The sequence below is a fragment of the Aspergillus terreus genome, genomic scaffold (assembly GCF_000149615.1).
Source record: "Aspergillus terreus NIH2624 scaffold_2 genomic scaffold, whole genome shotgun sequence".
NCBI lineage: Eukaryota > Fungi > Ascomycota > Eurotiomycetes > Eurotiales > Aspergillaceae > Aspergillus > Aspergillus terreus.
Genome location: NT_165925.1, coordinates 1,462,639 through 1,490,105, shown reverse-complemented (window position 1 = coordinate 1,490,105; position 27,467 = coordinate 1,462,639). Strand labels below are relative to the sequence as shown.

At 53.2% G+C, this 27,467-nt stretch overlaps 10 protein-coding genes across 10 annotated transcripts; 4 read left to right on the top strand and 6 right to left on the bottom strand.

Annotated features, from left to right (window-relative positions):
- Positions 1–833: 833 nt before the first annotated feature.
- Positions 834–2,623, bottom strand: ATEG_01516 (amino acid permease; the record flags this gene model as incomplete). Its single annotated transcript, XM_001208881.1, has 2 exons — positions 834–2,190; positions 2,301–2,623. 2 exons carry the CDS (start codon positions 2,621–2,623, stop codon positions 834–836), a joined length of 1,680 nt encoding a protein of 559 aa, XP_001208881.1.
- A 1,186-nt stretch (positions 2,624–3,809) lies between these two features.
- Positions 3,810–4,684, bottom strand: ATEG_01515 (cytochrome b-c1 complex subunit 10; the record flags this gene model as incomplete). The annotated part of the gene is made up of 5 exons (XM_001208880.1): positions 3,810–3,818; positions 3,898–4,045; positions 4,114–4,167; positions 4,378–4,507; positions 4,639–4,684. The coding sequence occupies 5 exons, from the start codon at positions 4,682–4,684 to the stop codon at positions 3,810–3,812; spliced, it is 387 nt and encodes a 128-aa protein (XP_001208880.1).
- Positions 4,685–5,288: 604 nt separating this feature from the next.
- On the bottom strand, positions 5,289–7,664 carry ATEG_01514 (putative disulfide isomerase; the record flags this gene model as incomplete). Its single annotated transcript, XM_001208879.1, has 4 exons — positions 5,289–5,645; positions 5,701–7,224; positions 7,285–7,366; positions 7,432–7,664. The coding sequence occupies 4 exons, from the start codon at positions 7,662–7,664 to the stop codon at positions 5,289–5,291; spliced, it is 2,196 nt and encodes a 731-aa protein (XP_001208879.1).
- Positions 7,665–8,182: 518 nt separating this feature from the next.
- On the top strand, positions 8,183–9,018 carry ATEG_01513 (complex I NDUFA5 subunit family protein; the record flags this gene model as incomplete). Its single annotated transcript, XM_001208878.1, has 3 exons — positions 8,183–8,727; positions 8,788–8,892; positions 8,943–9,018. 3 exons carry the CDS (start codon positions 8,183–8,185, stop codon positions 9,016–9,018), a joined length of 726 nt encoding a protein of 241 aa, XP_001208878.1.
- Positions 9,019–9,758: 740 nt separating this feature from the next.
- ATEG_01512 (coatomer subunit beta') lies at positions 9,759–12,680 on the top strand (the record flags this gene model as incomplete). Its single annotated transcript, XM_001208877.1, has 6 exons — positions 9,759–9,776; positions 9,891–9,953; positions 10,007–10,028; positions 10,088–10,119; positions 10,174–11,442; positions 11,493–12,680. The coding sequence occupies 6 exons, from the start codon at positions 9,759–9,761 to the stop codon at positions 12,678–12,680; spliced, it is 2,592 nt and encodes an 863-aa protein (XP_001208877.1).
- Positions 12,681–13,791: 1,111 nt separating this feature from the next.
- ATEG_01511 (serine/threonine-protein kinase) lies at positions 13,792–15,978 on the bottom strand (the record flags this gene model as incomplete). Its single annotated transcript, XM_001208876.1, has 5 exons — positions 13,792–13,989; positions 14,059–14,423; positions 14,474–15,655; positions 15,716–15,862; positions 15,957–15,978. The coding sequence occupies 5 exons, from the start codon at positions 15,976–15,978 to the stop codon at positions 13,792–13,794; spliced, it is 1,914 nt and encodes a 637-aa protein (XP_001208876.1).
- Positions 15,979–16,887: 909 nt separating this feature from the next.
- Positions 16,888–18,586, top strand: adaB (chromatin-binding transcription regulator ADA2; the record flags this gene model as incomplete). Its single annotated transcript, XM_001208875.1, has 3 exons — positions 16,888–16,980; positions 17,074–18,462; positions 18,518–18,586. The coding sequence occupies 3 exons, from the start codon at positions 16,888–16,890 to the stop codon at positions 18,584–18,586; spliced, it is 1,551 nt and encodes a 516-aa protein (XP_001208875.1).
- Positions 18,587–19,044: 458 nt separating this feature from the next.
- Positions 19,045–19,915, top strand: ATEG_01509 (enoyl-CoA hydratase/isomerase family protein; the record flags this gene model as incomplete). The annotated part of the gene is made up of 2 exons (XM_001208874.1): positions 19,045–19,273; positions 19,323–19,915. 2 exons carry the CDS (start codon positions 19,045–19,047, stop codon positions 19,913–19,915), a joined length of 822 nt encoding a protein of 273 aa, XP_001208874.1.
- Positions 19,916–20,282: 367 nt separating this feature from the next.
- Positions 20,283–21,449, bottom strand: ATEG_01508 (mannitol-1-phosphate 5-dehydrogenase; the record flags this gene model as incomplete). The annotated part of the gene is made up of 1 exon (XM_001208873.1): positions 20,283–21,449. The coding sequence occupies one exon, from the start codon at positions 21,447–21,449 to the stop codon at positions 20,283–20,285; it is 1,167 nt and encodes a 388-aa protein (XP_001208873.1).
- A 1,223-nt stretch (positions 21,450–22,672) lies between these two features.
- ATEG_01507 (SUR7/PalI family protein) lies at positions 22,673–23,340 on the bottom strand (the record flags this gene model as incomplete). Its single annotated transcript, XM_001208872.1, has 2 exons — positions 22,673–22,969; positions 23,026–23,340. 2 exons carry the CDS (start codon positions 23,338–23,340, stop codon positions 22,673–22,675), a joined length of 612 nt encoding a protein of 203 aa, XP_001208872.1.
- Between the last annotated feature and the right edge of the window lie 4,127 nt (positions 23,341–27,467).

Sequence of the window (27,467 nt, the reverse complement as noted above, 5' to 3'; positions counted from 1 at the left end):
TGCAGGACGCGGCGATGTCCGCATCTCCACCCACTCACATACAGAGCCCCTCCTATTCGCACACATTAAACCCGGGGTGTCGCATAGAAGTGCGTCGCGCATGCAGCTCAAGTTTCACAGCGAGCTGGATCCCGATGCACGCCCGGCGCGCTGCATATGATCTGTTTCTCCGATAGGTCACATTCATCAAAGGATCTTCTGGATGTATATCTCGACTGAAATGGAGCGTTTACTTGGGCCACGTCTACGATGGTTGCGTTGATCGAGGGTTGTGATTGGAATATGCGCGGTTGGAGTGCATAGTACGGCAGCGTAGTGCTGTACTTGTGCTTGCGATTGGCAAGATTTCGAGTTAAGGAGAAAGATGTTGAATGTCAGGATATGGAAGTATGGCGGGCACATGTTTGCTTTTCCTAATAATAAATGTCGCGGACTGAGAACTATAAGAATAGAAACAGCTCTCTTTATATCTGATCTTTTCTAAAAATTGACATGTAGGATGATATTAAGCTGGTACATCAACTGACGCCGATGTACTCCGAGTTGTGACCTGGGCAAGACGATACACTGTAAAGGATAGAAAGGTCTCAGGAAGCTGATCGTTGTTGGCAAAAAGATGCCATTGCCGTATGTTCCCAGGAGCAGATCGTGGCAGACGAGTGTACACTTCTATCCCTACACAACTGTTTCCGTCTTAGACAGGCTTCCTCAGTAGTCTACTACCTTACAATGTGGAGATGGGATATCGCGCATGTATAACAGGAAGGACAACATTGACTTGTTAGGACATTATTACAGAAGAAGGAAGATACTGGTATATACAGCACACACACTCAAGCTTTGGAAGACTTGCTGGACGAATCTCTCGCATCCACATCCCGAGCCAACGGATCTTCGGCCTCCACCCCCACAACAATAGCGGGCACTACCTCCTCCTCCTCCTCCACGGGGTGAATGGCATGCTCCACATTGACCTTGGGTCCGGTGAACCACTTGCGCGCATCCACTACCCACCAGATGGTGACAGCGACCATGGGCGCGCCCCACACCAGGCACGTCCAGTTCATCAGGTCCGGGGTGAGATCGCTGCCGACGACGCTGGGCAGGCAGAGGATGGGGACCATGAGGAGGACGAAGGAGACGCCGATGCCGCCGATGAGGGCGCCGTAGGGGCCGAGATGCCAGGGCCCCTTGCGGAAGCGGTTGCCGACGAAGAACACGCGGATGGCGATGGGGATGGCGAAGGCGACGAACTGGGCGATGGCGCCGATGGAGAACAGCGCGCCGATGGCCACCTCGCCCGCAAGCATCAGCAGACACATGAGCACGCCGAGCACGGCGTTCAGGATCACCGCGTTGACGGGCGTCTTGGTCGTCGCGTTGACTTGCTTCCAGTACCGCGACAGCGGGAAGCAGTCGTCGCGCGCGTAGGCGTACGTCACCCGCGACGCTGCCACCATGCACCCCTGCCCCATGGAGAAGCCGCAGATGATGGTGAGCGCCAGCACGGCCATCGCCGTCTTCTGCGGCAGCACCTGCAGCAGGTACGACGCCCACGGCTGGCCCAGGTCCGAGTTGAGCACCGCGTCGATGTCGACGACCGTATACGCGACGACGAGCTGCAGGAACCAGCCCATCAGGCCGCCGACGCCCGAGGTCATGACGATGGCGCGCGGCGAGGCGATGTTGGCGTTGGAGCACTCCTCGCTCAGGTGGAAGGGCGAGTCGTACCCGGACATGGTCCAGATCACGCCGACAAAGGTCATCAGCACGGCGACGCCGTCTGGGAAATCGGTCATGTTGGTGATGGTGCCCCAGACTTCCTTGGATGGGGTGAACTTGGGCTCGTTCTTGGTCCCTGCAGGAATGGCGATAATCACAGCAACCAACGCGAGCATGTTGAACGTTGAGCCCCAGGAGTTGAACGTCGCGACCCATCGGGTTGGCATGCTGCTGATGGCCGCGTGGATGATCATGATGAGTGTGGTCAGGAGATACGTCTGCCATGCGGTGGGGACATAGCTGGGGTTTGCGATCGAGCCCGCGGCCAGCAACATGGCCGCAAGCGCGTAGTTCACGCTGGGAGCAGCGGTGATCTGGCCGATCCAGTTGGACCATCCGGTGATCCAAGCAGCAAAGGGACCGTACCCCGGGGGAGCTAGAACGGCCGCAGCATAGTAAAGCCCACCGCTGAGTGAGGTCAGTATAGGACGGGACGTACGAAACAAGGAGTCTCGGGGGATTAACGGTACCTCGTTGGCATTGCAGAGCACAGCTCGGCCATTGCCATCGCGACACACTGAATGAAAACCATTGCAATTATCCACCCCCAAACCATTCCCGCCGTCCCAGCATATCCCATCCCATAGTAAATGGTACTGGCGAATGATGGGAGCAGCCCTAGGACCGCAAAGCTGACGCAGAATGTCGTCCACAGGGAGAATTCACGCTTGAATTCCTGCTTGTATCCCAACGCCACGATCACCCTCTCATCCGCGTCCATATCATGGTCCGTGTAGGGGATGTCCCCATTGGGGAGCACACTGGTGACGGGGTCATGATCGACATCGGCGTATATTCGTCCCTTTGACGGGGACTTGTCTGATGATTGTGACTTAGCCATGGTCGATATGGGTAACCCTCTGTCAATCGGTCAAGAGCTGAACTTGTGATTCTCAGAGACGAGAACGGATCGATGTTCCGTCAAAGTAAGGGACGGGGAACGAAAGCAGGAGATACTCCTTGCTGTGCTTTTCGGCTTCATTCGCCGTTCGAGCTGAACTGCTGCTGTGTAACAGGTGTGCTGGACAAGAGAGGACTTGTGATACAGCACCTGAGGAAGAGACCGGTAGTTTGGAGAGAAGACTGCATGTCAGTGTCTGGGAGTACCAGACATATATACAACCAGCTTTATCATCTGGGCAGGGGAAAAAGCCCTATCATCGACCAGGGCCCACATCTAGCCTGATAGAACCCCGTATTTTCATCAGAATCGGACTGATAATCGAGGCAATGTCAGTGCACGACGGAGCCAGCAGAATCCCTTCCAATCATCGACCCAAGCATGACATCGATGGACGCCGCAGCTGCGACGAGCCGAGGTGGGGGATGTGGTTCAGACGCTGATATGCTTGGCGCATGGTCACGCCTATCTCGATTGCGACGGGATCACCGGCTCGCAGGCCAGTCATCGTGTCTATCGGGAGACTTAGCACGAAGCTACTCCGCTTGGACGTTCGAGTCCCTCTGACCCGGTCCTCCGTATATGGGGTGTCCGGACATGGCAGATAAAGCTTGGCGAGCAGACCAGGCCCAGGAGGGCAATTTCAGGCGGCGAAGCATCCGGTGCAAGCTCGGAGAAAGCTTCGATGGCGTTCGAGAGAAGCGACGAAACGAAGCTCATAGGGTCTGCTTCTTATCAGGCGAAGAGGCGTGTTATCGCCAGGCCAAAAGGGGCCGAGATAAGAGCCCGGCGTTAATAACGGCCGCTGAGCCATGCCGCTTGATTGGACTACCATCCTGGCTTGCGATAGCAGCGTGATTCGTCTGGCTGGACCTACCATTGTAGGAATAGAGACGGACCGTAGCTGGTAGTTAAGGAGCCGTCGGAGATACTGTGGCGGACGTCTGATGGCGCACCGACCGCCGCTACTCCAGGTTGGACATGAAGAAGGTAAGGTAGGCTCGTCTATGTGCTATTCAAAACATTTCATCGCTATTCTACACAGTACAGCACCGACTTGCTTCCTTTCCACCATCTACCCCATCATAATATGTGATATCGCTGAAGTGCACTCCAGAAGGGACGTTTAGAACGGCTGCACAGGCATTAGCATCTTATCCTCATCAGAGCCAAAACCTGGCCAAAGAAACCAAAAGAACATCCTGGATACATACGTTGTCCTCAGGAGCGATCGTACGGTCAAAGTACTGATCGAAGAAGGGGAACTGGCGGAGGACGTCGTTGCGGACACGAGGGACCTCGCCGAAGAAGAAGAGGGCAAAGACGCCAAGGCTGACACCGAAAGTACCGGCAATCTGGGCGCTATTGTTCCATCCGTCAGTATATCGTCGAGACGTCAATTACCATCAGGGAGAGAGGTGGAAACTCACTACTTGGCGGCGGTCTTAGCCGTCACACCCTGGACCTGCATGGGAGTGTAGTATCTGTAACAGGTAGAGCTGTTAGTGAGTCCATTGGCATCCAGTGTCGTTTGTCGCCGTCCGACATCACAAGTCCCTCCGACTTGCAGTACATATATGGGGTTGTATAATCCGATTCGACTTGGCTTGATATGGGGGCCCCTTCGGACCACGTCCACGGTATACAAGCATACACAAATCTCCCATGTTATAGCGCAAATAAATCATCCATACAGTACATAGTCGACGGGTCTTGCACAAAACAATAACGTCGCTGGTTGGGGGTGTCTCACTTGGGCGCAAAAGGAGAGCGGTAGGCACCGGCGCTCTGGGCCGCAGCGCGGCGAAGGGTCTGAGAGAAAACCTGTCGTCACAAAAAAGACAGATTAGCATTTGATATAATCGTCGTCGGCCAATTAGTCGCAGGGTGTAGGTCGGTCAGTAATGCTCCGGACATCACATCATGGCAGGGAGCCTTCAGCCCCTCGGCCTTACAGGACTGGAGACCTCCGACGGGGCTAATACCAGCAGAGAAACACATGCAGAGAACATACCATCTTGATTGTAGTCGAGAAGAGTCTTCAAGACGAGAACTGGAGGAGGATGACGGGCAATTCGGACTGAGATTCGCAACCGTCGAGGAAAACCGGGAGGGTCCGCGACGTCCAGTGCTCGCGGCCACCCGAGAACCAATCAGCTGCCTCCAATTGTATATCACGTGATATACCGGACCGTCGAATCAAAAGCGCTGTATTTGCACTGGCATCAGTATACATTAGGTACATACATACGTCCTATGTAGAACGCCATGAGGACTATTCTACCAAAGTGCCTAGGTAGTGTTTATAAGTTCCCAGAAGTCAAAAGTTCAACCAGTATCGTCCACGTCTTCAAATTGTTAAATAACAGAGCTTGTCTACCAACAACGCACGTTTGCCGTAACACCGTTCAATCTCAACACAAGAAGATACAGGAAGAGAACAGGAGAGGTCAGGATGAAAACAGCTCCCATAAGAAGACCGTAAGTTCCACACTAAATTTTGTAAGGGCAAAGGGGAAAAAGAAGAGACAAAAAGAAACGCAAAGAAAATGGATCAAGAAGAAACCTATCTGTACAAATGCTCCCATGCTTCCCATGCTCCCAATTAATCTACCTTGCCAGTAGAACCGCCGTTCAACAAGCCTTCCTTGCCATCCAGGTGGAAGAAGCCACCGCTACCGCCAGTGACCCCCAGAATGCCACCACGGACGCCCCGTCTCAGGAACTTGCCACGGACGGCAATCGTGGCGGCAATCGCGGTGATGAGCAAGAGGATAAAGAGGATGGGGTGTTCGGAGATGAAGCTGCGAGTGAAGAAGAAGATGGACTCAAACGTGCCAACCGTCGACTTCGGGGTCAACTTGGGGGGATTGGCAATCACCAGAGGGATGGTTTCGAGGATGGAGGTACGGGATGCCATGATGGAAGCGCCGCTAGAAGAAGTATCCCAATAACGCCGGTTCTGGTTCAAGTCAGTAACTGATTGGAAGACCAGCGTTCTATGAAAGAAAACTCACATCTTGATCGTTAATGACAACGCGCTCACCGTTGGCCACATCAATGCCATAGGTCGTCCGCAGCCAGCGCTCCCAGAAGTCGCCATCGACCCAAGCGAAGCCGACTTGCTTCTTGTCGTCCTCGCGAATGGTGATGCGCATGTTCTTGGCAGCCCGCAACGCCCGCTGGTCATTGCGGTCTTCAGCCTCCTCGATGCGGAGCTGCTTGGCATCACGCAGCTCTTGACGCTCCAGCTGGAAGAGTTGGGTTTGCTTGTCCATCCATTCCAGAGCAGCATTCTTCAATTCCCTCTTGGACTGCAAGAACTCGTCTGACCGTCCTCGGCTTAAAATGCCGAGAACCACATATTTGCCATCCATGATCTCTCGCGCATTCGATGCCGTGAGCTCTGGAACGATCGGTAGCCACACAGTGCGCATCCAGTTCAGAATCTGGCGGAAGTCCCGCATATCTTTCGGGGCAATCGGGGTGTAGTAACTCGGCCGTCCGTCGCGCGAAACCAGGAGACGCGGCCAGGTTGAGATCTTGAACCTTTCAGCGAGGGCTGCGCTGTTCGTCTTAACAAGACGGCCGTGTCCAACTAGACTGAGGGTCAGGCGCTCCAAAGCCTGGAAGTCCTCCGAGGTGGTAGCGTGGTCATAGAAGTACAAGAAAATCACTTCCTCCTTCTCTTCCAGCTCCTTAAAGGTATCCGCATCCACATCCTGAACGCCAAGGCCCACATCGACTGCATTCTTAGCGTAGGCAACGAGATCACCCAGGCCCCGGAGGCCATTGTATTCGACTCTTTCGCCTCCGCGGAAGAAATACATCGTGGGAAAAGCAGTCACGTGAGCATCCTTGCAGAGCCTCGACTCAACATCGCAGTTGACTTCTCCAATGTTAAGCGTGTGCTGCATTTCCCGGGCCATCTGCTGCCAGTTGGGGGCCAGGGCCTGGCAGTGACTGCACCAGGGAGCGTAGAACTTGATGAACCAAGGGTCCTGGGTGGTAGTGACCAGTTGCTGGAAGCTCTCAGCAGTGAGAGGTACGGAGATACCCTGAGGATTCGCCGGGGCCGACTTGGGCTTGGGTTTGGCCTTGGCTGCAGAGTTCTCGGAAGAGTCACCAGACAGCTGGGCAGCCTGCTCGTTTTGCTTTTCCCCGGCTTTGGCTCCAGCCTCACGATCTTTATCTTTGGCAGCAGGCGTCTCTGGTTTGGCGTTCGTGTCCACGCTCCTGGCACCCGGTTTCGGGAGGTGAACGCCCTCTGCAGGACGAGAACCGGGCTTGATGGACTCCAGTTTGGTCTCAACAAATTCACTGAGTCCTTCTATCGTCTTCTTTCCGGTAAAAGACTCAACAAATTCCCCGCCGTGATAGAGGGAGAATTGAGGGTAGTATTCAACATTCAGCTTCTTGCACGTATCGCCATACATTAAACAGTTCATCGATGCGAAGTGGAAGTTGTAGAAACCGTGGAAAGAGTTCAGGGAGGTTGTATCGGGCGATTTGGCGGACGAGGAGGAAAGCGGGTCTGATGTCTATGAGAGGGTCAGCACAGGGACGAATAGCACGACTCAGACACCAGGCCTGTTACTTACATAGTAATACTCATATAGTGTTTGCCAGGCTGGCGCAATTGCCTGGCAGTGCGGGCAATTAGGGGAGAAGAACTTGACAAACCTGCTATTCGTTAGCAAGACGAGGACACCAAACTTCAAAGCGAATGCGATGGGAGGAGTGCGAACCAGTAGCCATCCTTCACTGTCTCCTCGAAGTTGTCGGGCGTTAAAGCCTTCATGGGAGGCACTTCAATTCCATTAAAGGTCGTCGACAGGGTCTCTGGGTCGACCTTTGCTTCCGGATCGGCTCGTTTCACAAGACGGACATTTCGTGATTCGACAGCCTCATTGGAGGGAGCGGCGAAGGTGGGAATGGAGAAAAGCGAGAGGAGCGACAACGCCAGCACCGATGCCCTCATGCTGGTTGTTGGTTAAGGCGCAAGACCTTGGAGTCGTATAATTAGAGCGAAAGGGAAAGCTGGAAGGAGAAAAAAAGCGAGGTTTCTGGTAAGTATCACGAGTGGCACATTCGGACTAACGAAGGGATCGAAAGTGGCTCGGAGGTCCAAAAATAGGAGCGTTGAGAACGAGGCGACGAGAAGCGAGAGAAAAGTCGAGTAGGGAATCACAGATTCATCGAAAGCTGCGGAATGACCGCAGTTCCAAGATGAAAAGATGAACAGGGAGAAGAGAAGAATGCGGGTGAGATGGGAGCCCCCTACAAAGACAGTTGGCGGCGACGGTAGTGATGGTAGTAGTGGCTGCAAGAGGACGTCGCTGGAATCTCTGTTTCTCCGCCCGCCGAACCTCATCAACCTTCGTTCTTCCCGCTCCAAGACTCCCTTACCCGTCTGGATCCAGCCAGTCTGCGCCGCCAGTTCAGTTCAATTGGGGTCAATTCCTCCTGGTTCTTTTTTTTCATATCTCCCAGTACATCATGCGGTCCACTCTCCGACTGTTCGCCAACGTGAAGGCGGCCCGGTATCTTGAGCCGTTCGCTCCTACCGGTATCACCGGCTTGAACACCCACCCTCACCCCCGCCCGACCTTGATCTATCTGTACACACATACTTTGCAAAAGTTGAAAGCCTTCCCCGAGACTTCTGTCTACCGCCAGTCCACCGAGGCTCTGACCCGTCACCGCTTGCAAATTGTCGAATCGACGAAGCCCCCCGGCTATGAGGCTTGGTTGGAGCGCGTGAAGAAGGCCGTCGCCGCCGAACCCGAACGTTTTGCTTCTCTTCGTCGCTCCGATGGCTCGTACGCCGCTTTCATGCGGGATGACGGTAGCGACAACCCCCGCGGCGAGGAGTGGGACGGCGAGAAGATCGAGCCTACTACCGAAGGCCCTGCTCGTACGCCAGAGGAAGAGGCTCGCTGGGCCAAGGCCATTGAAGAGTCGATTGCTGCGGAGGCTAAGGAATCGGATTTCCAAACCCAGGCGATGAAGTGGGAGAACGAGCCTGCTCTTGAGGCTGAGCAGTATGTTGACCCGAGTCGCTGCATTGTCTTTGCGCTGTTCGGACGCTGATGATTTGCTAGAATTGCCGATATTGAGAAGCAGATTGGTGCTGGTCTCATAGAGGAGGTCATCCAGGTCGCCGAGGGTGAGCTGAAGCTTGTGGATGAGATGTACAAGTCTAAGGCGTAAGTGTTCTTCCAAGTCTATTGTTAGAAATATGCTAACGTTCCTTCAGGTGGGAGGAACTTGAGGAGAAGCCCGCTCCGGGCCAGTGGACCTACTTCGAGCGCAACCCCTCCGGCTCTTCGTAGAGCATTTACTTGCTGCGAACGGGAGATTTCTTTTACTATATCCTCAACTACTTGTATTTATTAGCTGGCCCGTGTCGAGTTAAACGGGACACGTTTTGTGACAACTAGATCCGTTATGATATGTCCTGACCTTTCAGTCCATTCAATCTCCGGGGATAGGGATTGGCAGTAGATTTGTTTACATTTACTGTTGTTGGTGAGCGCATTCTAGATGCCTGTACATGTTTGTCTGGTCTCTGTCATCGCAATTGCCAGGCCTGATGGGTATGGAGATTGACATACAAAGACAAGGAAAAGTTTGATAATGAATTGGAGGCTAATATATGATCTTGAGATACATGCAATCTTAGTGAAGGTTTGATAGAAAGTAATTTCTGGACTCCTAGAACTAGTAGTCAGGTAAATCCTTCGTGATGTGCATCGAGTCTTGTCCTGTAGGGTGATGGCCCAGAAGCGTAGGCGGTGAGACCCGGCGTCGCTAGTGGATTCCAGATAGCTGGCGGGATCCCATCTCCTTGTGGACACATCGCTGCCAGTCCCTGAACCGCTCCTTGAAACCTTACACGCCATTCTCGTCGGGGACGTTCTCTCTGCTCGGCGCCTTTGACTCAGAGTTCCAATTCCTCCTGTCTTTAATCCCGACTGGCCTGTCGGAGTCGTTCGAGGCCTGATTTCCCCTCCTTGTTGAGGCCGTCCCCCGACGCCGCACATAGTTGCCTTACCGTCGCTACTCCCACATCATGAAACTGGACGTTAAGGTACGCGATCAGGTTCTGGGAATGAGTTGGAATAAGACTACGCAAGCGCGGCGAGATTGGGAAAGCATATGTATGAAGGTGTTCTGAAGCTGACCCTTTTCCGCAACAAAACAGAGACAACTCTTTGCCCGCTCCGAACGGGTGAAGGGCATTGATTTCCACCCCACCGAGCCATGGGTGAGTTTTCATATTTGGATGAATCGATTGACATGTGGCTGACTCTGGAACAGATTCTCACCACTTTGTATAGCGGTGCGTTGGGACATTGATTCGAACCTACCGCTCGCCTGGATGTGCTAATCCAAAAACAGGTCACGTATACATCTGGTCTTACGAAACCCAAGTACGCCCTTCCGCATATGCCCTCCTTTGGCACAGCTAACATGCCGGATGCTAGTCAATTATCAAAACTTTCGAGCTCACCGATGTCCCCGTACGAGCTGGCCGTTTCATCGCCCGCAAGAACTGGATTGTTTGCGGTTCGGACGACTTCCAACTCCGTGTATACAACTACAACACCTCCGAGAAGATCGCCTCATTCGAAGCTCACCCGGATTACATTCGTTCGATCGTGGTCCACCCTACCCAACCCTTCGTTCTCACCGCCTCTGATGATATGACGATCAAACTCTGGGACTGGGAGAAGGGCTGGAAGTGCGTTCAGGTCTATGAGGGCCATAGTCACTATGTAATGGGCTTGTCTATCAATCCCAAGGATACCAACACTTTTGCATCCGCATGTCTGGACCGGACCGTCAAGATCTGGAGCCTTGGCTCCCCGCATGCCAACTTCACATTGGAAGCTCACGAAACGAAGGGAGTAAACCACGTCGATTACTACCCTCAGGCCGATAAACCGTACCTCCTCACCACCTCTGATGATAAGACGGTTAAGGTCTGGGATTATACGACAAAGGCTTTGATCGCGACGTTGGAGGGACATACGAGCAATGTCTCTTTCGCTTGTTATCACCCGGAATTGCCGGTGATCATCTCGGGATCCGAAGATGGCACTATCAAGATCTGGCACGCAAACACATACAGACTGGAGCAGTCGTTAAGCTATGGCCTTGAAAGAGCTTGGTGTATCGCTTACCAGCGTGGCAGACAGGGCATTGCCATGGGTTTTGATGACGGTGCGGTAGTGGTCAAGATGGGTAGAGAAGAACCTGCTGTCTCCATGGACGGCTCCGGAAAGATCGTCTGGGCAAGACACAATGAGGTCGTCTCGACCGTTATTAAAGGTGGTGATGCTAGCCTTAAGGACGGAGCGCCGCTTTCCCTGCCCACCAAGGAACTTGGTTCCTGCGAAGTGTACCCGCAGACATTGTCACACTCCCCCAACGGGCGATTCGTTTCGGTGTGTGGTGATGGGGAATACATCATCTACACGGCTCTTGCCTGGAGAAACAAGGCCTTCGGACAAGCGCTGGACTTCGCCTGGGGCTCGAAGGACAACAGCAACGACTACGCCATCCGCGAATCCGCAACTAGCGTCAAGATCTTCCGGAATTTCAAGGAGGTCAGCGGTGGCCTGGACGTGGGATTCCAGGCTGAGGGTCTGACTGGCGGTGTACTCTTGGGTGTGAAAGGACAGGGCGGAATTGGCATGTTCGACTGGGAGACCGGAAACCTGGTCCGCCGCATTGAAGTCGAGCCGAAATCTGTAAGCGTTTCTCCCACATTCTCAATATGTGCTTTACTGACCACGGGTAGGTGTACTGGTCCGAGTCCGGCGAATTGGTCACACTTGCTTGCGAGGATACCTTCTATGTTCTTCGATTCTCGAGGGAGAACTACATCAACGGTCTGAACGAGGGTGAGGCCGACGAAGATGGCGTTGAGTCTGCCTTTGAGGTTGTAACAGATGTCAATGAATCTGTCCGGACCGGTCAATGGGTTGGCGACTGCTTCATCTACACCAACTCGACCAACCGTCTGAACTACCTCGTTGGCGACCAGACTTACACTATCTCCCACTTCGACCAGGGCATGTACGTCCTTGGCTACCTGCCTCGTGATGGCCGAGTCTACCTCGCTGATAAGGACGTCAATGTCGTGTCCTTCGGCCTCTCCCTCAGCATGGTCGAGTACCAAACCGTGGTGCTGCGCGGAGACATGGAGATGGCTGCCGAACTCCTCAAGGACGTTCCCCAGGATCAGATGAACAAGGTGGCGCGTTTCCTCGAAGGCCAGGGCTACAAGGAGATGGCTCTTGAAGTCGCGACGGACGCCGAACACCGCTTCGAGCTCGCTCTCGCACTTAACAACCTCGACATCGCCCTTGAAATTGCTCGTGAAGCCAACGTCGAGCACAAGTGGAAGATTGTCGGGGATGCCGCCCTGGCGGGATGGAACCTCTCTCTGGCCCAGGAATGTTTCGCCAACGCCAAGGACATCGGCTCCTTGTTGCTTCTGCACACCGCCAGCGGCAACAAGGACGGCCTCCGCAAGCTGGCCGAGCAAGCCTCCGAGGCCGGCCTCCACAACGTCGCTTTCTCCACCCTCTGGTCTCTCGGTGATGTGGACGGTTGTATCGACCTCCTGGTGCAGACGAACCGACTTGCCGAAGCCGTCCTTTTCTCGCAGACCTACAAGCCCTCCCGCACGCCGGAACTGGCCGTCCAGTGGAAGGGGTCCCTTGAGCAATCTGGAAAGACCAAGATCGCCCGCCTGATCGGTATTCCCCCTGGCGCCCCCGACACCATCACAACGGACGATGACCTCTTCCCCGAGTGGGATGAGTACCTCCGCCTTGAAAAAGAAGGCATCGTTGCCGACGCCCCGTCCACCGGGTCTCTGATCGATGTTAACGGCGATGAGGCCGCCGAGGAGGCAGGTGAAGCCGCCGCAGAAGAGACGGCGGAAACCAATGGCGCGGCCGAGGTGGAAGCGGAGGCGTGAGCGGAGAGCGGAGAGCGCGCGCACGCGTGTTTGTGATTTATTTTATGACGATACTGGAGTTCTAAAGAGGCAGAAGGAAGTTTGGAAAAGAAAAACGGATTCCCCAGGGTGGAAAAATCCGTCTTATCTTTCTTTTGTACTGACTGACATCACATCACCCATTAAGTTAGCTCGGAGCGGAGGGTTTCTCAGATCACATACCTCTTTATTTTCACTATTTATCTTCCCTTAGAGTCGTTGTTTGTCTGAATTATTCTGTGGCTACTGTTTCCCTAGCTTTGTTGGTCATGACAATATCATGTTATATTATTCCACTGATTTCTGAATTCGAGTATAAGCGTGGACTGGTCGCCTCCAAAGCGCCGACCTAGACGTTGAAAGCCATTCGAGGCGCTATTGCAATACTTTTGCATCTACAAGGGATGAATAAGCCTCGTAGGACAAAAGAAATGCCCAAAGGAAAGTAAAAGGAGACAGAGAAAGAAGAGAGTAATACCATTTTGGAACTATCCTAGACAGATGCGAAGTAGTCGTGTTTCCAAATCATCCAGTTCGATTTGCTACCGAGGTTTATGAATTTTTCTTAAGAATAGAGGGATCGGGCCAGCAGATCATAGCACAAACAACGACAGACCAGCTTTCCAGGTATCGCGAATAAAGAATAGGAAGATAGGACAAACAATCTGCATAGGCGGCTACGCATTGCGTTACTTCGTTTCTTTCCCCAGGGAAAGGAAGTATAACGCACAAAGTGCAAATTTGAGGTAGCAAAGAACCGGGATTCACAGTCAAAATCTCGTGGAGACGAAGGAAGACAAGAAATAAGACTTGATGGACCAGCCTTGTTTGTATCTCAAATGCAAAAAGGAAATAGAAAGACACGAAATGAACGCTCACGTGAGACCACTGACACGGAGGGAAATCCCGACAGGAAGATGTTATCGACGCCTTATGCAAGGGATGGGGAAGTAAGGGTGAGAAGGATTTGCGCGGCAAGATGAGTAGAAGTGGGCGGTGGAGGAAGAGCCGTTTCAATTAGTTCTCCTCATACGCTTGACAGCCATATTACCATCGAACGAGGATGGTCATGGGCTGGGCGCTAGAAGTTCGCTCACTCGGGAATGCTGCCAAAAGATGGGTCTTTGACGCTACCGCCAGCATCTCCAAGACCGGCGACCGGTCGGTTGTAGGACCAGCCCTCGAATTGTTGCTGCATAGTCTGAGACAAGACAGGTCCATCGACATACGAATCCTGGGGAGCTTCTTGGGTGAATTCTCGGTCAAAGTTGGCCGTATCACGGGCGTCCAGCTGTGGTAATCTAGATTAGTATCTTGTCATATAACGGCGGGAGGTAGAGACTATGCTGAGGTAACATACCACATTGGGTCGGAAGCTTGGTTCATACTTCCGTTGGAGTAGCTTGCGCCAGTCGATGTTGGCGAAGAAATGGTGTGATTTGATTTCGGCAGCACCGTTGGCGCCCAGACGGCGTTGCGGATCACGGTCAAGCAGCCTCGACAGAAGATCTCGAGCGGCCGGAGGAACGATGTCATCGCTGGGGAACATCAACGGCTCCTGCAGGATCTTCCGGTACATATCATTGGTGTTCTCATCGTAGAAGGGAGGCAGACCCGTCAACATCTCGTAAAGGAGGACACCCAGCGTCCACCAGTCGACGCTCTTCGTGTAACCATTGCCTAGAAGAAGTTCGGGGGCTAGATACTCAGGAGTACCACAGAAGGCTATCCCATACGTTAGCGGAGAGCTGGGAGACTGGAAATGAAGAACTTACTGTTCGTGCGGTCCTCATCTTTCATATCCAGCTTGCACAGTCCGAAGTCGCACAGGGCAATGTGTCCCGTGTAATCAAGAAGGATGTTCTCAGGCTTCAGGTCACGATAGATGACCTTGAATCCGTGCAAACACTCGAGCGCACAAAGCAGCTCTGCTGTGTAGAAACGAGCCCGGTTGATGTCGAAACGCTGTTCCCGCTGGAGATGGTGGAACAACTCGCCGCCGTTCACGAAAGCGAGGACTAGGTAGAGCTTCTCTGGGGACTGGAAGGAGAACTTCAGGGGGACGATGAAGGGATTGTTGATTTGGGCGAGCACAGATCTCTCGGCGAGGGTGTGAGTGACTTCGGACCGCGAGATGATGTGAGCCTTGCGAATGGTTTTGAGAGCGTAAATTCGGCCAGTATCTTTCTTCATGACCTGCATGACCTTGCCGAAGCTACCCTTACCCACGACCTTCAGCAAATCGAAATCCTCGAGCTTGAGACTGCGCTGTTTGTTCTCCACAAAGGAGACGCCGATCTTAATGGAACCCGTGCCGAACTGCAGGTCCAGCCATTCGGCACCCAGTTGGCCGAGATGGCGTTCCTGGGCGGCATGCGCCGCAGCCGCCTTCTGGTTGTCCTTTTTGCTCAACTTCGGGTCATCAACATATGGTTGTGCTTCCTCAAATCGGGGGTGGACCTTGACCGCGCCGAGGAAGATATCCTCACTCCGACCGGCGGCGGGCCGTGCGGCGGGGTTGCGGAGGTACAACTGGACGTTCAGTTCGGTCTTTCGGGACACATCGAACTTGAAAGCGGTGTTGTCACCGGCCCAGAGAGGGTTTTCGGGTGATCCCGAAACGGCGTCGACGAAGACCTGGTTCTTTTCGAAATCCAGAAGGGCATATGGGAGGTACTTGGTAGAATACCGACCATGGATGGTGGGGGCGGCGTTGATTCCTCCGCTAGTCGACTGTGGACGGCCATGATGGACGAATGAGGCTGCTTGACTGTGCGTGGTGTGAGAAGATGAGGAACTGGGGCGCATCGCATAGGAGTTGTTGTTCTGGAAATGCGAGTTGAAGATCTGCTGGTAGTGCGGCGAAAGAGCGAACCCTCGACCTTCGTGAAGAGTGACGATCAGGATCCCCGGTTTGACAGGGGCTACCGGAGGCGAGACAAGCGATTCGGAAGCGCCTGTCGGACAAGTGTTAGAACGGATTCTCAGGCGGCGCCCGGTAGGGGTTGGGCACATACTGATTCCATTGGTGCTGGCTGTCGAGACGCTTGGGGACTGGGAGGTCACTGGGGTCGTCTCTTCACTGGGATCGCCCTTAATGGTAGACGTGGATGATGACCGCGTGAAGGTCTGGGTTAAAGGAGCCAGGTGGGTTTCCTTCAATTCTGCATGGGGAGAGAAGCGTCAGTTGTCGACCGATTTCCAGTTGGGAAGCTATTTATAGTTAAGGGAGGGAGAGGGAAGACCAACTGAACATACTTTTGGTGAGTTTCCACGACATGGTTAAGGCGGGTGAGGAAAGAATCGGTGGAAGAGAATCAATGAAGGAGGAAGATAAGAAAGGAAGAGAATGACGAGGAGGCCTAGAAAAGGAGACAGACACTCTTCAGGAGGGAGATCAGGGTGTGAATAACTGGAGGGACGCAGAGGGATGCAGAACCGCCACAGCCACAGCGGTCAAACACACAAGAGATCGATCGGGGGGGTTGCTGGGGCTAAGTCCGACAAGGAAAGATCACACACGCGGGATGAGACAGAGAGGGTGCAGGATAGAACAACCAGGGTCTAGGGGAGGTAACTAGCACCCGGGGCTGTCTTGCAAAGAGGATGAGGTGGAATGGAAGAAGGAGGGAGGGGGTGAGGGACAGAATGAACGAAGAAGTGAGAGAAGATGACGAGAAAAGAATAATAATGGCTGGATGGGATTAATGGGAAAGGGAACAAACAGGAGCAAAAGCGGGAAGAGGGGTCAGGAACATGGTGGCCTTGTGGTAGCCTTACTGCCTTGTCGCCTCAGGCTTCCAGACTGCCGTGCACGTGCTGTCGACGTCCTTACTAAGGCAACTCACCTGGGACTTCAGCCCCCAATCAATCCACCCTCGAGTCGCGACAAACCGCCTGTGATTTTGCTTGATCCCAAGTCACTACTCCTCGATTACGCCCTTGACTTACTTATCTCACGCCCTCCTATTGTTATCGCTCTTCTCAGCGCCTCTTATACCTTCACACGACGGCAAATAACAACCCCTTCCGTGCACGCTATCCATCCCGCGCGCGACACTCCCTCCGACAACCTTCTCAATAACATCTCTCTCGGTCGACCTGGTAGCCCTCGGACTTTTCTGGAGGGCTCGCTTGTGTGTTCGAAACGGATCAGGGCATAGTGGAGGATGAAAGGAATCCGGGATCGATGGGTGTAATACGCAAGAAGACCGCCTCGCGCGGTACAGAAGCCGGGACCAAATATCATTGCGACATTTGCTCGGTGGATGTGACTTCAACGGTACGACTATTCCTAGGAATATATGATCGCATTTTCACAACTCAAATGGGGAACCCATAAAGAGCAACATGTTCTAACCGCTGCTGTCAATAGGTCCGTATCTCCTGCGCCCACCCCGCCTGTCATGAATATGACCTCTGCGTCCCTTGCTTTGCCGCCGGCGAAAAGTCGAAGAACCACGACCCCTCCACCCATCCCTACCAAGTGATTGAGCAGAACTCTGTCCCTATCTTCCAGGAGGACTGGGGCGCTGATGAAGAACTCCTTCTCCTTGAAGGTGCCGAGATCTACGGTCTGGGCTCCTGGGCCGACATCGCAGACCACATCGGCGGCTACCGAACTAAGGATGAAGTTCGCGATCACTACATCAGCACTTATATCGAGAGCCCCAACTTCCCCTTGCCGGCGAGCGCCGACCCCGAGGATACGCGCCTGTCCGATTCCATTTCGAAGGAAGAATTTCAGTCCCGCAAGAAACGGCGCATCGAGGAGCGCAAGGAGGCAGCCAAGGCGGCGCCGCCGACCACGCCCAAACAGAAGCCGACCGCTAGTGTACCAGCCTGCCACGAAGTGCAGGGTTACATGCCTGGTCGGTTGGAGTTTGAAACCGAGTTCATGAACGATGCAGAGGAAGCCGTGCAGCATATGACGTTCGAACCGGGTGCGGGTGAAACGGCAAACGGCGAGACCGACGCGGAGATGGAACTGAAGATGACGGTAGTGGACATCTACAACTCTCGTCTCACTGCCCGAATGGAGCGCAAGAAGATCCTCTTTGAGCACAACCTTCTGGAATACCGAAAGAATACGGCACAAGAGAAGAAGCGCACGAAAGAAGAGCGAGATTTACTCAACAAGGCCAAACCATTTGCACGGATGATGAATCACGACGACTTTGAGGAGTTCAACAAGGGCCTCGAATATGAGCACAACCTACGCCTAGCCATTTCACAATTGCAGGAGTGGCGGCAGATGGGAATCGGAGATCTAAAAGGGGGCGAGAAGTACGAGCAAGAAAAGCAACAACGGGCTCAGCGTCTCATACCCCAAGGGTCCTTCGACCGGTTCGCCAGTACCCGCCCGAAGCAGTCGCAACAGCCAGAGGGGCCATCTGCAGCCAGTCAGCTGACGACACCTGAGCTGCCTTTGCGGTTACAAAAGGCCTCGGGTGCTAACAAAGCGCCTGAGCCGTCCAATGTGCCGCTGAACGACTTTGACCGCGCCTTCGCCGCCAACGGAGAGTCGACACCACAGCCGGCGAAGACCAAATTCGTGATCCAGCCGCTGAACGGGGTGATCCCTTGGAAACTAGAGAACGATGGCGCGCCCGATTTGCATCTCTTGACGAAGGAGGAGGTTGAGCTGTGCAACGTGCTCCACATCCAGCCGAAACCGTACCTAGTGATCAAGGAGACCTTGCTCAAGGAGGCCATGAAGCAGGGCGGTAGTTTGAAGAAGAAAGATGCGCGGTCGATCTGCAAGGTATGTGTCTCCACACGATCAGCTAACGGAAATAGACGAGCTAATCCACCACCAGATTGATACCACCAAGACGGGCCGCATTTACGATTTCATGGTGCACAGCGGCTGGATCAACAAGGCATAGAGGTATACCGTGTAATAACGAGCTGTTAACGTGATTACCCAGGGGCATGGAGTTGCGGCGTTGTGAGGTTGGGAGGATCGATTCGTAGCATACATCCCAGCTAGTTAAGCGATGATCTGATCTACATAGGGGCTATATATATATGAGACTTGCTTATGAAGCTAAAGTCGTAGCTGTACCTGCAGTCATCAACATACCAGGACAACGCACCAGCTCAGCACAGAAGTGTACCTAGGTACGAAGTAGAGCGAAGATCGGGGCTATACAAGCCACGCCAACTCCGCAATTCCTTCTCCGCATTTTAGACCTCGGCAGAAACCAACCACAACCACATAACAAAAGCCGTCTATCGCCTCACAACAAAACCACATCAACACTTCAAAACAAACCACCCATCCTCCCTCCAACACGACACCCGAAATACAACTAAAATACACCTCCCAAAAAAACATCCCACAATGCAATTCCAAACCCCGCCCCCAACGCCGCAATACTGCCGGCTCACATTCCCGACCCCTCACGTCCTGCTGGTGACGCTAGCCCGCCCGCGCGACCTGAACTGCATCAACACGGCCGGCCACCACGAGCTCCACGAAATCTGGGAGTGGATGGACGACGAGCCCGAGGTGCGGGTCGGCGTGCTGACCGGCGAGGGACGGGCGTTCTGCGCGGGCGCCGATCTGAAGGGTGCGTATCACGAATCCAAAGGATAGACGACACAGCTAACGAGGCGTAGAATGGAACAATCAGGCCCAGTCCAACAACGCCAAGCGCACGACGCCGCCCGGCGGGTTCGGCGGGCTCTCGCGCCGCAGCGGGAAGAAGCCCATCATCTGCGCGATCAACGGGCTGTGTCTCGGCGGCGGGTGTGAGATGATCGTCAACGCGGATATGGTGGTTGCCTGTGAGAAGGCATTCTTTGGGTTCCCCGAGGTGCAGCGCGGCGTGGTTGCCATCGCTGGGGCGCTGCCGCGCGTGGTGCGCACGATTGGTCGGCAACGGGCCATGGAGATGGTGCTCACGGGTCGGCGGGTGATGGCCGCCGAGGCGCGCGAGTGGGGGTTTGTGAACGAGGTGGTCGCGCGGGAGGATCAGGTCGTGCCGCGCGCTTTGGAGCTGGCAGCCCAGATTGCGGCGAACAGCCCGGATGCGGTGATTGTCAGTCGCGAGGGAGTCAAGTTGGGATGGGAAGGCGTTGGCGCGGAGGATGCCAGTCGGCTGCTGGTGGATGGGTGGCAGAAGCGCTTGAACGAAGGGGAAAATATCAAGGAAGGACTGCGGGCATTTGTGGAGAAGAGGAAGCCCAAGTGGTTGCCGAGTAAGCTATGAAAGAGTCTAAAGTCCTACGGAAAGAAAGCAGAATCAGATACCATATTCATTACATTCATTAGACCTAGATGCGCTGCAGCTAAGTCACTAATCGTGTACGGTACGTATGCTAGTTAACCCGAGAATCCCAATGCTCCGTCCGTCCGCGCCGCCCAGTGTTCGCCGATTTCCATACGGTTCGAATGTCCGTCCTGCGGCCTAATCCGATCCACGTCGATCAACAGAGTCTCGCGGGTATGAATGGTGCATGGTCAGTCACATTCGTGCTCGAGAGGGGACCCTTCATGGTAGACGTGTAAGTTTTTCTTTTGTTGGTGCCAATAAGTGGGAATGAATGGGGTGTTGCGAGGAGGTCGCGTGTTGTTCCCTACTTGGTATCTTGTTGGACCTTGGCCACCCGCTCCAAGACGGGCGAGTACAACGGATGGTCCTTCTCCAGGCCCGTCAGTTCAGAAGTGGCATCCTCAGACGACTTCTGCTTGAGGATCTGGGCAAGATCGGCGCTCTCTTGGTCGCCCGGCACGTTCTGGAAGCGGAGGGCCATTTCGATGGCATCCACGAGGGCGTCGAATTTCTGACCGCGTTCGGCGAGCTGAGAGGCGGGACCGATGAAGCGTTCCTTGCGCGACAGCTTGCGAAGGGGAGCACGGCCGACACGCTCGATGTTGTCTTCGAGATAGGGGTTGGACATGCGGCCGATGATGGTGTCGACGTATTCCTTTTGTTCGTCTTCGGGGATGCCATGTTTGGAAACGATCAGCGAGGCAGTCTCGTCGAGGACCTTGTGCACCATGCTGCGAATCTCATCGTCGGCAAGAGCGTCAGCAATCATCTTCTTACCGCGGAGATGACCGTAGTAGGCCGTGGTGGCATGGCCGGTGTTGACGGTGAACAGCTTGCGTTCGATGTACGGCTCCAGGTTGTCGACCCAGTGGATGGCGGGAATGTCGGGGTGACCAAAGCTACCGAAGGGGGTCTGCTCAACAGCCCACTCGTAGAACTTTTCAATGCGCACGTTCAGACCACTGTTGGGGGGCTGGTTTGGAACGATGCGGTCAATGGCGGAGTTGGCAAAGCGAGCGCGGTCATACAGAGTGTCCAGGCGATCCTTGGGGGTGTGCTCCTTGATGAAGCCGTGCAAGGTATCGGTGGCGCCAATGGCGTTCTCACAGGCGATGACGGCCACCGGCTTGGACTCGGTACGAGCGTCGATACCCTTGGCGATGAGGGGAGCAATGAACTTGAGGATGTTGGGGCCGACAGCACAGGTGACTACATCAGCCGTGGCGATCTCCTTGACAGCGTCACTCTCGTTGGTCTTGGAGTTAATGGCGCGATAGTTGGAGATAGTCTTGGTGTTCTCACCATCTTTGCTGACTTCGGTGACGTTATAGGAGGGGGTTGTTTGGAGAGCGGAGACGACCGCATCCATGACATCAACGAAGACGACCTCATAGCCGGCCTCGTGGAGAAACTCGGCAACAAAGCCACGACCGATGTTACCACCGCCGAACTGAATGGCTTTCTTTCCCATGATGAGATGAGTGGAGTTGACTGGGAATTGATGTTGTGTAGAGTGTAGAGTGGTGCAGTGTAGGTAGTGAGGAGAGTGTAGTGAGGGGGTGGCGCCTGATACTCTTTCAAAAAGTGAAGAGGAGCACTAGACTTGTGTTGTTGATGGAGTGGTAAGTGTGAGAGAGGGAAAGTGGAAGAAAGGGAGTGAAGAGTAGAAAGGAAGATGAAGAGTGGAAGAAGAAAAAAGAAGAGGAATGCAAGTGAGGGGGGGAATGGAGGGGGATATATAAGTTATGATGAAGTTTAATCGAAAGAGGCAAGAGGCAAGAGCCAAGAGGGGGGAGGCCTGAGGGTAATTACTATGCGTGCGACACGATCAAAAGAACAAGGAAACGAGGCTCAGCAACGATGATGGAATGGAAAGGGAAAGAAACAGGCCCCAATCAGGTGGGGGAGAATTGTCGGGTCTTGGTGGTCCGGCGAAGGGGAAATGAAAACGAAATGAGGGTATCACGATGAGGGGATTCTATTTGGCCTCACCTGTGACGGCATTCCGATTGGGGCTTAGTCGCGCTGGTGCTCTGGACAATCCGGTCTTTTCCGCCCTCGCTCACTGGACCCCCTCGATGGCTCCCGACATGTATGTCTACCTAACCGGCCCTTTCTACGAATCATTCTGCTTGATCTCTTCTAGGTATCTTGGGAGACTCTCGGGAGGATCCCACCGTGTTCCCAAAAGGGGACGGAGCAAGTTAAGACATGAGATGATTTCCCTTTTAACACCACACCACTATGATGGCCTCGACGCAGGAACCCCGTCCTCCCCCGACCGACATCACACAACCGGGAACACCCATCCATGAATGTCATCATGATATACTCCTGGATCCACCAGTAGATCCCAAGGGCTACTGTCACTGGAATAATCCCTCCGCTGTACGCTGTACTCCGTACAGTCGGGGGACTCCACCTATGACGTCGCCAACCGGCGGGAGACCCAGTTTTCTACCGGGCCCGACCAACCCTCAGGAGACGATCAACATCCTCATGGACACCCATAGAATTATCATGCGCACGTTTCTGTGGGTCTCTTCTATATCCAACAATGCTGGAACTATTTGCATTCGAATCCAAAAGAATCACTTCCCGACCCTCGACTTCGGTTCCCGGGTTTTCTTCCGACTCCCTCCCTTTCGGTTTGTTTCCTTAAAAAAATTTCTTCTCTTCGTTCCGTTTCGTCGCTCAGAGCCGTGATCGTACCGAGTCCGAATCCTCCACCATTGCCGGTTTTCCTCCTTCTCCTCCACCACCACCGCCGACTACTGCACCGGGCCGTACCCGATCTAGCATCACCATCGCAAGGCTGGCCATACTTCCCACCAAGGTTAGCCCGGCAGCCGCCCACGTCATTCCCAGGAATGTTCGCCCATACTCCGCCGTCACGTTGGCCGACTCTCCATGCGAATTGATTAGATCCACGAATTGGAACGCAATCACCGTCGCAATAATCGATGCGATGCTGAACATCATGAAGCTCAGCTGTGGGGTTGAGCGTCAGCGTGGTCAATAGGCGCGAAAGAGAGAGTAACACTAACCAACAGTGAACAGAGTCCCATCGCAGACTGAGGCGGTCCGCGAGTGACCACCCTCCATAGTCGCTCCAGCATCGCCAGGCCTGCGAGTCCCACGCCAATGCAGTAGAATACGCTCATGCCCCGGCTGGTGAGGCGGAATGCCTGAAAGTCCTCCGTCACCGAGCTGGGCCAGCCGAGATCTGACAAGGACGTGGTATTTCCCGTTTCTTTTGCAAACACCTGGGCCGGGTCGAACGAGAAAAGCATCGTCCGATTGGAACAGCCTGTCAGGTTCTTGTCTTCGTTGTCCATAAGGAACCCTTCACAGTAAGTCATGGTATATATCGAGTAGTAATCGTGCATTCCGGTGCCATTGCCAATCGTCGGTGTATATAGCTAGGATAGAGACGCAAGCTCTGGTCAGTCCCATAGCTCCATCAGAATCAGATGGCGTACTAACCGTAAAATGGTCCGCGCTGACGAGCACCTTGGTCGATGTTCCAGCAAAGAGGCATAACAATCCCAAGACCAAGGCGATGAAAGCCGTTAGCGTCGGCAGAAAGCTATAAAACGTCCTCATGGTTCACAGCTACCACGGGTATTCGTGACAATGATGTTGTCGATAGGATGTTCGCGATGCCCCTCAATCAAAAGTTTATGACTGTCACCTGGAGAAGGAATTTTCTGCCCATAAAATATAGCTTTTTTCATGCTAAACTCCCGAGATGTCCCTCATTCCATCGGAAGGCAGGGCCCCAATATGTTCCAGTGGCAGAAAACATTTCTGGCCTGCGACGCCCATATCGCCCTTGGGCTTTTCGGCGACAGTGTGCCGAAGACCACGGTGGCCGGCTTTCCATTGGCTCACTGGGCCATCTGGAATGCTCATGTACCGTGACAGAAGGCGAAGAATGCTGGGTACTCACTCCCCGCCGATCTGGGGAATGCTGCACCGCACCACTCTGGAATGCTCGGCTGGGGCTAGATGATGGGGACGATTGCGGAGGCGATAATAACTCGGTTGGTGGTTTGAGTCGGGGTCTCTCACAGGCCAATTTGGAACTTCTCCTCCCCTCATATATGGGTATATATCTTGCCTGAAATTTCGCCCAAATAGATCTGTTGTTTGGTGTATAATTGTTCGAACGGGATCAGGATAGATGCCGGTTCCTAAACCAAGGTATGGAACACCTTCGCTCTCCTGCTGCCCTATATTTTGACTTCGGTGCTAGTTTACATGCGCTTATCTATCAGTGTTGGAGCCTGGTACAGTGCCGTGAAGCAAGGTGCTGGATTGCTATGGGACATGGAGTTTCAATCTGCGCCGTATTGAATTATTGTTTGTTCTTGAGTATCCCGTTCCATCAATCAACACATAGAGATAGGATGGGAGGTGAGCTAGCATTAGGTACTGAGGTTTCTTGTTGAAGTTGGTACAATCATACAACCCTGAAGACACAGTCCGGCCCCGTTTATATCCATTACATTCCATCCTTCCGTTTCTAGAGCCAAGCCCAGGTCATTTGTTTCATCGATCCAGGATGTAGATAAATATGCCTTTGTATACTCTATCTAAGGAGGTTCATTTGAAAAAGCTAGAGTGTTATCAATGTCATGAGATGCCTTGAAATTGAGGAATTATATTGGGGCCTTAGGCTCCAAATTGCCTCTTTTAGACCTAGCCTGCCATCTACTTCATAGACAGAAATCATCGCCTCGATGGCCTTCACCATCATCAGTCTTATCATCAACCTGACTGATGTTTCCTCCTTCACGGGGCAGGTTACCTATATACTGGAGTATTCAGTTCGTAGATCAGTTAGGTAGACTAGAGTTATACGCTCTGATGAATCTTATTGCTTCAAGACAATAAAACATATATTATCTGATACTAGGGAATTTTGCGGGAGTATACCAACCAACATGCAAGGTCAGTATCTAGCTGAATAAAATTGAGCACGTAAGCATCACTCGTTCGCTATACAATACATCACGATGCCATACCATTCTATTTGCTATCTAGGTAGGCACCAGCTCCTTGGTCCATATACATCAGCTACCAGGGGTGAGACAACTCTCAACCAACCATGGTTAAAGACAGGTACGAACTGACATGAGCGACCGGCTCGGCTGAAACATATCCAGACAAGGTTAGTACAGACATTAAATGATCGGTCAGTCGGTCATACCTGCGTTGTCCCCCTAAGAGGATTATTCAAAAAGACAAGAATACGTGTACCTACTCATTCGTACTACTGAATGACATATTGGGTCAATCATGAGATGTCATGTTCGGAATTGCCCGGTGCAAATAGACATACGTAATCTGTGTGCACTGAGATCCTAGAAGAGGAAAAAGAACAGAAGTCATTCGACCAGGAAGGTACTAACCCCAACGACTTTGTGCATCATCGGTTTACGTGGATCCTGGTACATAGGCAGTATATAGACTTATATGTATGCACACAGCCTCCTAGTGTAGATCATCTTGCCGATGCCCAATGTAGGCAACACAATTGCTACATACATCTTTCACCAAATGCATTGACGTTGAACTAAAGAAGTAATCTTGCATCGGAGTCGATCATCCTGCATGCATTGTGACATACACCTTTTCTTGGCATGGACACAGAAATACATAAACTGTCACATTACAGACTTGATGTATGTTTCCTGACCAGCTGGTAGGCAAGACAATAAGTGAACTTGTCAGCCTACTATCTTGGCAGACATTCCAGTTTCTATGCAGCGTCTCGCCACGGGCTAGGATCGAAGGAACAAGGGCTCGCCGATTCTAAACTCGCCTGACCTGCAAGGGTGGCGGCATATCACTTCCAGGCCGACGCCCTTAATTGCGATTGCCTAACCGACTTACCCAACGACCTCCACAACAGAAGAGTGGAAAAAGCAAAGAAACACGAATGACTCGAGTGTCGTCAGCACGATCGGAAATGCGGCAGGAACGTATGAGTTCCTGCATCTGGACCCTCACGGGTGTGACGGAGCCGCGTCAAGATGACTATTCCTATACGGAGTTCAACCAATGCAAGAAAAGCACGCGACCTCCTGCTCCCAGCAACCCTTGCCGTTGGTCTCGGGAAGGGCGCGAAGGCTTATGTGGACAAGCTCGCTAAGCTTTATCCAGAGACATGTGGTCTCGAGTAAGATTGGGAGATGAAAGAGAGGACCCATATTGACAAAAGCCAAAGCCATTAGGGCGCATGTGTACTTTCAATCCACGGAGGGAGTCGGCCTTGATGGGGGTCGGGACGCTAGTGTATCCCGAAAGGAACATTCTATGCGTGGTTCCAACGCGTTCACCGACGCTCAGAGACGAAATCCGGGTAATTTGACGAGACGGACTGACGGTACGCAGGCAGTGGAAAGCACTTCGCCGATGCTATGGACACAGGGATATTTGGATCAACGATGCGTGGTCCGCCAGCCCACCACATCCCGATGGGTGACATATCCAAAGTGAAACAGGGACCGAGCACTTGTTGAGCCAATGAAGAGTCCATTGTGCCAGATCTGCTGGCTGTAAAGTTTGATGGACAGTGCCAAACCCCTGGAACACGATGCATACCACCCTTCGAACCCCTTGATGGATCCTGTATGGAAGCTTCTGTGGCCTGTGTCATCCAAAGGTCCATGTAAGGGGGCACGTGGACATATCTCGAATCGCCCATGTGGGATGGCAACACCCGTTGACACCCCTCCGCAGATTGGGAGATCAGGTATGGTTGCGATGGATCGGGGGATGGTGGTGGTTCCCGTCCCACTGCCTATGGTTGTCTCCCCGCAAGGAACGTGATGGCAGCGGACATTCTCACTGGCTGCGGGGGAAGCGCCAAGGTGGCTGACATCCCTGTCCGCTAGTCCTTTGATGACTTGGTGTACGGAGTAACTAGACTACGTAGTTGTTAGGATCGGACCACCATCAATCTTCGGGTTTCATTGTCAGCTGGCGAAAAGTGCCCGGGAAGCCCACCGGTGGTCTGAACATGTCATTTGTTTTTTTGCCTCGTCTGTTAGTCTGTCATGGGTGACGCTGTCATGGTAAGGTAGATTTCGAGGACGGGTGGTACAGGTACGCCATATGTACAACAGAGGATCTGCCAACTTGCTTTGCAGTGTGTTATTTTTATCATACATATGTATTGTTAGAATCATCGCCATGTGCAATGATGTAGATTCGCAGGGGACACTTGTTGTCGTAGGCAACTGTCGTGGACATGCATCCGTGGCGAGAGATGGGCTGTACGCGACCTCCGAGGGTCTTCCTCGGTTCCAGCCAGATTAGGTTAGGTTAGGGTAGTTAACTATCTTGGGAAGGATGCAACCGGCCTGAGCGAAACGTGCAGTCGGGTACATTCTGATTGGTGAAAACAGGAGGGGCGACTGGCGGGGTAAGCGGTAAGTGTCGATTTACGATGATTCTGGCGTCACGTGTGGAAATGATT